Source organism: Coccidioides posadasii, chromosome 2 (genome assembly GCF_018416015.2).
Source record: "Coccidioides posadasii str. Silveira chromosome 2, complete sequence".
NCBI classification, from domain to species: Eukaryota; Fungi; Ascomycota; class Eurotiomycetes; order Onygenales; family Onygenaceae; genus Coccidioides; species Coccidioides posadasii.
Genome location: NC_089408.1, coordinates 6460772 through 6472817, shown reverse-complemented (window position 1 = coordinate 6472817; position 12046 = coordinate 6460772). Strand labels below are relative to the sequence as shown.

The following is a 12046-nucleotide window of genomic DNA, read 5'->3' as shown; positions in this document are numbered from 1 at the left end:
GGTCATTCACCTTTGCCCGAGAAAGGCAACTTTTGTGCAGAACACATGGCTTGGTCCGAGCTGGCTTTGGGGCTCGTATGTGTGTGACCTTTCGAATCCCTTTGCCATGCATCGTGACCGTCAGGAATATAACTTCCCAAGTAACCGCTACTCATCGGCATCAATGCGACTTAGAAATTCTTCTCAAAAGGCGCCGTGACATGTAAGACGCGCCAGACGAATGCCATCAAGGACCAGGAAATCTTCAAAATCTCCCTGCCATTGATCCGCGAGTTATATCTTGAATAACTATCAATGCAATTTTAACGCAAAGCCTTAGACAACGTAAGAGGCCGCCGAGGAGCGAGCAGTGCTCGCCTGGGTGTAGCTAAATTTAACGAAGTTACTGCGTGCGCGCGCAAGGAAAGTTTTCTCGAAATTGACTTTTTCTGTGTCCCTCTCAAATCATTCATCAGCTTTGCCTTAGATTTCGACTTGGGCCACATATCAAGACGGGCAAACATCGAATGCGCCTTTGCGTTGACAAGTGCAGGGGTTGAAAAGCCGCAGAAAAAAAAATTTTTAACCTGAAGACTCTTTTCCGCCCCGAATCAAATAACTCTCGAATGAGTCATTGGTGATTCGCGGCCGGACGGTGAAGCATTCTCGACGCCGGAAACTTTGAAAGGGGATGTAAACGTGTTTATAATCATAAATTTTCTAAAAAAGAATACATTGCGACTCCGTCTGTGTCACTTCATCTGCGTTCTCTTTGATTCTCGCCTTTTTTTTTTTTTCCCCGCTGGAGGGGTGTCTAAGCGCAAGGCTTGGGTTAGGGAAACTTGAAAATGGACGACAACTGGACTCCATCGTGTAAGAGAACAGCTTCCCGTGTTTCCGTAGTTCACTCTTGTGTCTAACCTTGCTGCTGTATATCCTAGCCTGGACTTCAAAGCCAATAAAGCAAGAGGTTGTCTATGAAGACAAGGAGCGCTTTCAGGCTGCTCTGCAGAAATTGCAGAGACTACCGCCCTTGGTGACTCCTTACGAGGTATGTGTATGCATCATTGACTGCTTTTACCTCTCCTCGTTCGCTACTTGACGTTTGCTAATCATTCAGTAGGTTGCAAATCTTAAAGACAGTCTGAAAAATGCGGCGCTCGGAAGAGCGTTCGTCCTTCAAGGTGGTGACTGTGCTGAGCTCTTTGACTATTGCAACCAGGATATGATCGAATCCAAAATCAAGTTGATTTTGCAAATGAGCTTGATTTTGATCTGGGGTTAGTTGCTGCTAGCATATTTCGTCCGATAAAGGGAAGAATATTAGCTAAATCGGCGGCATTAGGATCGAATAAACCAGTTATTCGCATCGCACGGATCGCTGGCCAATTCGCAAAGTATGGCTTTCCTTTGTTATCTTGACCTAAGACGGGCTTCTAACATTTCCTAGACCACGATCAAGCCCCTGTGAGACGATAAATGGCGTAACAATGCCATCTTTCCGCGGAGACAATGTCAATGGCTTTGACCCAACGCCCGAATCTCGTAAACCTGACCCGTCAAGGCTGGTTTCAGCCTATTTCCATTCCGCGGCGACTCTCAACTACGTTCGCAGTGCACTCTCGTCTGGGTTTGCGGATCTCCACTCCCCTCTGGACTGGGGTCTAGGACACATCACCACCCCAGCGATCAAAGAAAAATACGAAAGAATAGTTTCCCGACTCACAGACTCTCTCCGCTTCATGCAAACGGTCGGACTTGATACCGACCGCGGCATTGAAACCGTAGACTTCTACGCCAGCCACGAGGGTCTCATGCTCGAATACGAACAAAGCCTAACCAGACTTTTAAAACACCCCGCGATAGCTCTTCCAGGGTCGGACAACACCACCGCACGGCGGGTCAGCATGCACTCTAGACCCTCGCCGACTGGGTACTACGCAACATCCGCCCATTTCCTCTGGATCGGTGATCGCACCCGCCAACTTGACGGGGCGCACGTTGAGTTCTTCCGCGGTATATCCAACCCAATCGGCATTAAAATCGGGCCTACCATGCAACCAGACGAACTAATCTCCCTCCTCGACATCGTCAACCCCTCCCGAGAAATCGGGAAAGTCACTCTAATATCTCGCTACGGCGCATCAAAAATCGCAGAGTATCTGCCCGCACATATCAAAGCCGTGCAGGCCTCGGGGCACGTACCAGTCTGGCAGTGCGATCCTATGCATGGAAACACCCGTGCGACTCCATCGGGGGTGAAAACCAGACATTTTACCGATATCCTATCCGAATTAAAGCAGGCCCTGGAAATCCACCGCTCTCTTGGCTCCTACCTCGGAGGCATGCACCTCGAATTAACCGGAGAGGCGGTAACAGAGTGTGTAGGCGGAGCAGCAGGTTTGACTGAAGACGGCCTGAGCGAGCGATACGAGACGTTCTGCGACCCGAGATTGAACGAAAAGCAAGCCTTGGAATTGGCATTTTTGGTAGCCGGATTCTACCGTGAAGAATTGGATGAGCCGGTTGCGAATACCATTTGAAGCACAATCTTTTAAAACAAACAAAAAGGATACAGGTTCTGCCTCTAAGTACAGGTTTCGGGCTCCTTCTTACCATTTCGTCTAGGAAAGCTCATTTTTCGGCATAAGAATAGTCATAAGCTTCAATAGAACAAATTCTATTTCCCATTATTGACAAAAGTAAATATAGCTAAACATCACCGCCAGATGCATCTCTATTAGAATACTTGGCCGCCCTGTGCTGGTGGATACAACCTCGAAATTAGCCCCCCAACGTATCGGATATCAATGCTCCCAAAAATCCAACCTAGAGCCATAAACACCAAGTTATACCCCAATAACTCAAAACATTAAACAGGGTATTCTTCAACGAAAAAAAGAAAAAAAAAAAGAAAAAGAAAAAAAAGGAAAATCTAGCTGCGACCTCTCACAATTGCCGCCCTAAAGGACTTCCAATTTTGGGTTTCCAGATCAAGCTCTTCCTTCTTGCAGCGTCGAGTCGAATTCTCAACGATTCGGTTTGCTCCTCACTATTTCCATCCACGGGAAACAGCCCCTGACGTAACTGCTTTGGCGGACAAGTCTGCTGTATCAGTTTTGCCCCTTGAGATAGATAGTATGGCGTGGTTGGTGACATCGACGTAGACGGATCGTAATCATAGGAATACCCTGGCGTTTCAGGTGGCGCAATTGATGAACGTGGCCGGCGCTTGGGTTTGGGAGTTGCCAACACGTCTTCTGAGTCGTTATAATCTGAATCTACCGAGCTATCTCGTGAAGACCGGGGTGTGAGCGTCGGGGAGAGTCTCATGAACTCTTCCATTGTTTCCGGGTCGACGCTGGAGCGGCCACTACCCGAAGACGAAGAAGAGCAATCTAGTGTCACTAGGGTACCATTGACATTGCCAAGGGCTCTCGGCTCCATGCTCTTTCTCCGTTTCTGTCCACCACGCGGAAGCATGCTTATATCAACAGCATATTCCGCCTCGTCAAGCCATTTGTTTGACCTTTCGCAGCTGGGGTGGGATAGAATTAGCACTGCATCCTTGAAAATTCAGGGGAAAGGTGGGGAAGGACATACTCAAGAACCCAATTGACCCCAACACATTTCACGACACCGTTAGCTTCTCTAACTTTCTCTAGCGTTCGTACTCCGCCGTCTTTGAAAACGACATGGGTGATCCCTACTTTGCTCTCCTTTGGCTCGACCCCATCCACAGGGGAGAGACTTGTCCTTGGGTTCCAGTTCCAAGACTTTACACATCGGGCACCCATTTGAGTAAGAAGCTCAACAAATATGCCACTTGCATCAGCTCCTTCCTTTGTATGAACATCTGTGTAGACCACAGCCCCCTGTAAGACGCCATCATGCCCTGGAGGCTGCTTGCGTGGCGATTTAGATGGGCTAGAAGCTGTCGAGGATGGTGCACATTTCGGTCTTTCGGGCAGTGCAAGCGTAGGAGGGGCATCAGGTTCGTCTTCAACGGGAATGAATGGTTTCAATGGGCTTCTAGCCTTGCGCGGTGAAGGTAGAGTTTTGCTCCTCGTGACGATTGGGGTAGATGGTGGCGACGAGTTGGCCCCAGACGAAAAGGATCGAGTTCTTTTTCTGGGAACTTTTAGAGACCCGTCTTCACTCTTTAAAGGTACTTTAGACACTGTATGAACAGTGCGTGTATACCGTGGACCCGATCTCACAGGTGTCACTGACATAGGAAGCATCGGGTGAGGGCTGTGCGCTTGGGGCTCATGCTGTGCTGTCTCAAAAAACGCAGCATTGATTGTGATAGTTGGTTCCTGAGGAGCTATATTTTCATCCACACAACTTCGCAAATCTTCACTTCCATCCTCTACTATGTCCACTTTATGCTCCAGAGGAAAGGCTGTCAGAGTATCCTCATCGCAGTCTTCCAGGATCGTGAAGTTGCCATCATCACCGTTCGGCATATCGCCATCCATGGTGGTATCAGGTTCATGTATAGCTGTCTCGCCCTCAAAGAGAGTTTCTTCAGCTTCGGTAACCACAGATGTGATTCTAGGGCCTTGAGATATCAGGTGCCTCATGGCCAACGAATGGCGAGCACTCTTTGCATCAAGCTGCTCCTCATCACCGATTGAAAACATTCCCCTGCGATTTGGATACTTCCTTTCCTGAATATCTGGCTTCCATTGGCTAAGTTTGTTTGCCAACGGCGTAAATCCAATGTTCTCAGAACTGTCCGCTCCATTCACCAGACGAATCGACTGCCTCCTAGCTGGACTTCTGCTGGGGGTCACAGTAATCATGGATTCATCGTCTGATTCCTCATCAGGTAGGTCATCACGATAATCCAGCCGAGGGAAATAAGATGTGAAAACAGGAGGTGACGGTGCCGGAGGCGGAACACCAGAAAAATGTCTAATAGAACTGATGCTGGAATTTCCGCTCGTAACCTCATATCCACGCGCTGGAGTAGAAATGTTGGATTTGTCTCCTAGACTTATAAACGGATCCTGCATATGGGCTGATAGTTGAACGTCCAGCTTTCGGGAAACTTCTGCCATATCAGACACTTGAAGTTGGTCGTCATCGTTGGACATTGGCTCATTTTCATCAACCATTACGTCGTCATTCATGTCCTCTCGGGCAGGGCTGTTTGATTCGCCACTTTCGGCCTGTCCCAGCCGTCCAAATTGAGTGTCTAAAGCCCGAAATTCAGAGCAAGAATCTTGCCCAATGTTGTTCACACTCGACTCACTGTGTTCTCCATCGAGCATGGGTGGAAACTTCTTGGATGGTGATATCAGTCGTTTCGCCGGAGATTGGAATAAAGACTTCTTTTCTTTTATCGGCGACTCCGAAGGTGCAACGGACCATTGCAAAGGAATCGGCATACCCTTTGGCTTTATCGCGGATGCTTTCAGAGGAGATATTTTAAGAGCGGCTGACATTTGGTGATGAGTACTATCAATTGGTTCAAGCATGATGGGGGCCTTTCTCGGCGATTCTTTGATAGAGTCTTTGTAAGGAGATGGTGGGGGTCTGCGCGCAGGAGTGGATATCATAATCGAGTCTTTCAAGGACATCAACTCTCTTCCGCATGTCATCGTATCTTCCTGATCAACCGCTGGATTTTTTCCTCTAGGTATCGGTTCGGTTAATCTTCGGGAGGCATTAAAATCTATTTTCTTCGCCGGAGATGCCAAAGATGGACGCAAAGTTGGAAGCTTGACCGGTGATTTCTGAGGCGTCTTCAACAAAGGTGCCGATTCTGTCCAGCTAGCGGCGCTGAAGGCACCGTCCGAACTGCCTGAAGGACTGGTTCTGGCGAGTTGATTTGGCTTTTTAGGCGATAGAGGTTCTTTTCTAACCTGTGCTTTGACGTTGGAGACCTGCTCCTCGTCCCGGGAAACAGGGGTAACCGGCCGACGAACCGGTTTGGCCTTTAAGCCAAGTGCGGCCTTACCCTTCTGTTTCTCAGTCATTTCGCGCGGTAGAGGCTGGTTCTCCTTATCAAAATCTTCTGTCATATCCAAGAAGGCGACCTTTTTCTTGGGAGCGTTGGTGGTTGGCTTGCTCCGCGTAGAAACTGTCCGTGCTGGGGCGGCTACGGATTGCTTCATCCGAGATGAACCACCTGCGTTTGCTGCCTTTCTTCCTCGGCGAGCAATAGCCTGATTTCCGGATTCGGTAGATGATGCCCCGCCTTTGTTAGAAGCCAAAGTCGCTGTTTTTCTCGATCGGACGACTTTTCCTTTGTGCTGGCGGGGCTGCGCAAGCTCATCATCGTCGTCTTCACTCTGCCCACTGTTCTCGGGCAAGAGGGGAGTTTCTTTCCTCGTTCGTGTGGTCCTTGTGCAGGACGAAGTTGAGGTCTTGGTTGACAGAGGCTTAGCTGCCGTTCTAACAGTAACAACATCAACTTCATCGTCGCTTGAGTCGTTGTCGACCGGTACTTGGACATGTTTGGCTTTGGGTCCTCGTCGTTTCGCGGCACCCCCTTGCGTGTCAGTCGCAGCGGGTTTGGTGGTTGGCTTTGACGGAACCTCGACGGCCGCTGTATTCTTTCGTGGTCTTCCTCTCTTCGGCGCTGTGGTGATCGACGTCGAAGCAGCCATCGCGTTGTTTGTTTCTTTATTAGCTTCTTCCTTCTCAGCCACGGTTCGCGTTCTCGCTCGGGTGACACGCTTCGGAGGGGAAGGTAACTCAGGTGCTCTTCGAGCCATATTGTCGACCTAAAGCTCTTAATGATGGAAATTGGTATGGAAGTACCGTCCAAGACGGTCTTTTCACTATCACCGCTGTACTTGAATCTCAACCGGATTCCGGGCTTTCGAGCATACTAAATGGAGTTATACTGAAGGACTCGAATGGAATTGAATAAGAGCTAGCTATAATTAGCTATATGTATTAGGACACGAACTAGAACAAGTAGCATAGATGCAACAGTTGCGACATGGACAGCTGGAGAGCTGGAGATCTGGAGGTGAGCGTTGAGCGACGTCGTCGGTCGTTTCGCCGAAGCCGAGTTTGTGTTTGTTGTTTGTCGCCGTTCAGCGGTTGCCGGGGAAACGGATAACTAGAGTAAGTGATCTGGCTGGTCTTGGCGTAGGGTCGCCCTAGGGGCTCACCATCCATAGAACTACGCTCAAGAGGGCGTCCATTTCTCAAGAAAGCAGTTGAAAAGCCTTGAGCCTGTTACCTAGGAGCATTAACCTAACAAACAAAAGGAGCGTAGCCAAAAGTTTTTATCCCACTGAAAGAAAGTGAAGCTCCCTCCCCCCCAGCGTATATATCCGAAGAAGCGAAACCTAAAATCCCGTGTCGAGCCCCTTTATCCGATCAAGAGGAAAAGAATTCAAAGTAGAGGAGAGATGAAAATAGGAAATTTGTAACTAGATGCGGGGGTCAAAAGAGGGAGCCAAAGGAAAATATAGGAAAGCTAGATCACTGGGTGGAAATTAGTATCACCAAGACGCCGCAATGCCTAGAACAACAACGGAAAAGACAACAACACTGTGCTTACTTGGAGAGGCGCGAATCCTAGCAGATGCGGCGCTCTTTGCACCTGCGCTGGGTGGTCCCACACTCGGGGCATAGTCCGCCGGAGTGGCGCTATTGACAGTTCCATCCCAACAATGTTTCTTGAAGCATTCCTGGCAGGCAGCCGGCATCGCGGTGCCTGTCCTCTCAAACGACCGACTCAAGATAGCGCATCCAACGCAGGTGGGCCACTCCTTTTCTCCGGTGGTGCCGCCCATGGTAGCCACATCATAGCCGTTTTTGATGATTGCATCCCGAGTCTCATTCGGGGTAGCTAGGGTAAAGGTGGAAATGTTAGACCAGGTCGTGTACGGATAGTTTGGAATATAAACAACGAGAGGGGTAGGCTTGGTGGTGTTCGAGCTATCGCAGCCGAAGAATGTGGGCCTCGTATTTAGCCCAAGGTTCACAAATGTGTTTACGTCCGGCACTGCAGGGAACGATGTTCCGTTGGCAATTCCAGACGGGTCCAAACTTCTCTTATAAGCAGCTACTAGGGAACTTCCGTTTGGCCAATTGTTCTTGGTATTTGCAGAAGAGTCGATGGCAAAGATCACGTCAACCTTTCTCGCCGGCTGAATTAGCGGATGAAGAGGGATATTTTGACCATCCTCTCCACCGTCAACAAGGGGGAGAGATAGAACGCCAGCGAACGGAGATGTCCCGGTCGCATATTGATAGAACGGGTTAGGGCTATAGTCTGCGATGTCATTATTTTCGTCTCCAAGGGCCTTCAGAATCTTTCGTAGCTCATCTTTGATGAACTTTGGTATGTCGACCTCGTCCAGACGAAGGGCAAATTCATTGAAGAGTGAAGAAGATGTGCCCATTATATACCCAGCGTTGTCAAAGCCGCGGACACACGATTCGTTGCTAGGAAGGACCCCACCTTGAAACTTGGAGCCAAGATATTCAAGAGGGACGAAGCCGAAAATTGTTGGATCAAAAGTACCGAACTCCCACGGATTAAACTCGAATACAGTAGCATTTCCGAGGATAAGCTTCTCTCCCGGGTTCCGTCCATCGGCGAGAATGATTGGCATTGGGTATTCAGCATTCTGGAAATCTGAGCTCAGTGAGATCGAAGACCACGTATATGAAGGACCACCTTCTTTTGCATTAATAAACTGGTAGGAGAGAGCGCGCCCCCTACATTTTTGTTTCTGATATCAGTATTTTAGTTGAAGATGAAAAAAGAGGAATTTCCACCACATACCAGTAATCCGTAATAGAAACTTTATATCCGGCGTCTTGTTTCCCAGCCACGGCGCTTTGAAGCTGCGCGTAGTACCGGAGGACGTCTAGGAAGGTGGAACCGGTGAATTTGGGGCCCTGAAAGATAGAACGGTGAAAGTCCCATGCCTTTCCCTCCATGCCACTTGTCAAGGCATCCACGGATGTCTCGTTATTCAAATACAGAGAGCCGACCAACCATCCTCCGCCACTCAAACCTGATAAATAGGTCGCCGACTGCAGAAGACCACCGAGGTGACCTTTAGATGTCGAACCCGCGGTACGAGAGTCAAACGCCTTTATGGCGCCGGCACCATTCATCAAAGCTCTATATCCTCCTCCAGACACGGCGATCCCAATGTTCGGCAGCTGAGCAAGATTTTCGGCATACTTCCCGATATAGGCCACTGCATCAAAATCGGGGATAGATACATGACCGAAGAAGCCAGCCAGTGCCGACATGGCCTTCTTCCTTCTCTTCTCCAGCCAACGGGCTTCTTCCGGAGAAACGCTGGCGGCACTCCGAACAGTCGGACGATTGGCGGGACAAGGCACATTCGCGGGAGTATAGCCATTCGGAGCATTAGGCAGAGCTCGGATATGTACGTTTGAATCCAATGGAATTGCGGATGCCCCAGCCGTGCCTGGCCATTGACGTCAGATTCTTCTTTTTGACTGGTCGTAGATCCCCGAAGGTGTCACAGAACTAACCTGCAAGCAGAGCGGCCGTTAAGAGGGCATTGACAGCGGCCCCGATAGGTCTCATGATGACGCTTTATGCCAATTGGAATCAGCAACAAAAGAAGCACAACAGAAAGGTTCTATATCATAGCCGTGCAAGTGGCTGACAAGGCTGGAAAAAGCGACAGACAGCATTCTAGATGCGGAAGACAATGTCTTCTTATTATACCAAAGGCAAAAATAAAAATAACGTCTCCTCCACGCGGGAGGAACGTTGAAGAACCAGCATCTCCATCAGAAACTCCGAACTTTGCAAAAAAGCTTGAACAAGTTAAACAATCACCGCAAAAGGAGCTGTTGGTGGGGCCGTTGGCTGGTCTGTCATGAAAGCTAAACCGAAACAGCCTTTAGGGCTCCTCAGACCGGTTGGACGTGTCTGGGAATGGAGTGAAGCTATACCAAGAAAAGGGGGGAGGAGGGAGGGAGTTAAACCAAGTAATAAAGGGTATATTGTTGTAGTTATGTCCATACTCCGTACATCCCACGGTACATCGATAGCCATGGGGCACCACGACCGAAAAAAGAGGGAGACAGGCCGCATTAACTAGTTAGTTAGTTATGCCACACAGTAGTTACGTACGACCCTGATTCCCCAGCCGGGCGCCGAAGTGACAGCGCAAGCCTGCAGCGGTGCTTGTGCCCAACGCATCTCGGAAAGTTTTCGCCGGACTTAGTTATGAGTTTAGTGGCTGTCAACCCATCCCTGCACACAAGTCACAGCGGTATGTCATCCTGCGCCATCGGCCACGAGTCGTCGGATGTTTCGGTTGCGCGAAGGTACATAGTGAACTTTCCCCCAACTCTCTTCTGCTCGGTACTCGGACGGGGGGTTTTCACCCATGAAAGACCACGCTTCTGCTGCGCCGGATTGGCTATGATTCCCTATTTCATGCACTATTGAGAGGGTAACGAATACTGTACAAATCTCTCAGTAAACACAACATACCCATTTGCTTTTTGACTCTAGCCCTTATCGGGCTCATGTAATTTGACAGACGGAGCGCTGCTGCGCTCCCTGCCCCTCTCCAGCTTGCTGGCAAACTCGGTGCTTTTCGACAAAGCAATATGAGGTACCCCCTCTCATACTGCAGATCTTTCTAGAGATCCCGTTGTTCCAGCCACCGCAGCCACAGCGAAGGCGGCAAATCCTCTGTACTCCGAACTCGGAACCGCAGCGTCGAGTGAGGGGCGATCTCGTCGGCAGTTATCCAGCCCTACCAGCACGTGGGCCTCGGTGCAATTGTTTTGTTTCACTGACACATCACGGCATGAGTTGGGCAAAAGCTCCGAAAATAAGCCACAGCCCCCGATTGTTGTCTTGGGATGATCGACGGAAAACCCGCGAGCCAATCCCGAGAGAAGTGGCCTTCCTCGCCCGAATATCATATTGATGGAATCTTCAACCTTCCGGAGACGCAACCATGGTAGGGACTAACATCCACCGTTAGCCATCCGTTTGAGCATGCCCCCCGGGCCCTCGCCACAAAGAGAAAAGAAACGATACAGTAAAGAAAAAAAGGAAAAAGAAGACGACAAAGAGAGGAAAAGAAAATTTAACTAGCGGCTGGGACACGGACCGAGATCAGAGGTTCCATGGCGTTTCAAAAATAAGAACAAAAGACTTTTAAACACTTTCGCTCAATCTCAACGAAACTTTCGAATGAGATCGGATGAGATTTACTGACGTTCACCGACTAACGCGGCCTCTATCCCATGTTCACCAAAGCAGCTCTCAAGCCCAACAGCCGCAAAAGTTCAAAGATTGACCCTCGATGATGGGTTTGTTGAATCCGCTTCTACATAATTAGCTTACATGCCTCTTCCCGATCTCCTGCTCCATGAATCTTCCTCTGTTGCCACGAGGAGCTCGAAAGAAGAGAAAACTTCCTTGGACTTGCAGTTGACTGCAAGCTGTCCGATGGTTGGTGCGAAACCTAGGTGGAAAATAGCATCACCTGTGGCCGTGGCTACATGTCTCCTCGTGGCGTTTGTGTTAGCTAATGGGGATTCTGATCATTCCTAGTTACCTGGATTCTGGGTGTTTTTCGATCGACGGTCTTGGAGGCTGACGAGCGCTATACATTCGCAATTCAATACGGTACCTTACTTCTAGTCTTTGGGCTTTTAAGTGTAGGATGTTCGAGGAGAGGGGAAAAAAAAAAAAGGAGCAGGGCTGAAGCCACTTCCTCACCCAAATTACACACCAAGGTAATGCTATTTAACCCTATAAATGGGTCCTTACATTCACTCCCGGGGGAAATTGTGTCCCTTGTGGCTGATAATTAAACACCTCGTTAGGGGATCCGGGGCGCGAATTGGCATTTCCATGTGGCCACACAAAGTCTCTTGAAGGTAGCAGGAGCACTAGCTCAGATTTCTATCCCTTGCCGTACCTTTTCTGATGCTGAGGGTGGCAGGGAGGTGTCAGACGGGCCCTTCAAAAACCAGCCACCAGGGAGACAGGAGCTTTTGATAAAACATTACCACTCTTCGTGGGCCGGAGCTGGATTTCAGCCTTACAGGAAAGTCCAACGCAGTAGCCATGCCA

General features: G+C 49.4%; 3 protein-coding genes across 3 annotated transcripts; 1 reads left to right on the top strand and 2 right to left on the bottom strand.

The window, feature by feature from the left end:
- Nucleotides 1–399: 399 nt before the first annotated feature.
- Nucleotides 400–2818, top strand: ARO8_2 (Aromatic/aminoadipate aminotransferase 1). Its single transcript, XM_003065042.2, has 5 exons — nt 400–852; nt 921–1030; nt 1103–1259; nt 1325–1376; nt 1430–2818. Exons 1-5 carry the CDS (start codon nt 828–830, stop codon nt 2520–2522), a joined length of 1437 nt encoding a protein of 478 aa, XP_003065088.1. The 5' UTR covers nt 400–827; the 3' UTR covers nt 2523–2818.
- D8B26_004522 (uncharacterized protein) lies at nt 2692–6707 on the bottom strand (the record flags this gene model as incomplete). The annotated part of the gene is made up of 3 exons (XM_066124515.1): nt 2692–2737; nt 2933–3517; nt 3583–6707. 3 exons carry the CDS (start codon nt 6705–6707, stop codon nt 2692–2694), a joined length of 3756 nt encoding a protein of 1251 aa, XP_065980596.1.
- Nucleotides 6708–7154: 447 nt separating this feature from the next.
- Nucleotides 7155–9523, bottom strand: PLB1 (Lysophospholipase 1; the record flags this gene model as incomplete). The annotated part of the gene is made up of 3 exons (XM_066124514.1): nt 7155–8673; nt 8741–9401; nt 9469–9523. The coding sequence occupies 3 exons, from the start codon at nt 9521–9523 to the stop codon at nt 7449–7451; spliced, it is 1941 nt and encodes a 646-aa protein (XP_065980595.1). The 3' UTR covers nt 7155–7448.
- Nucleotides 9524–12046: the final 2523 nt, after the last annotated feature.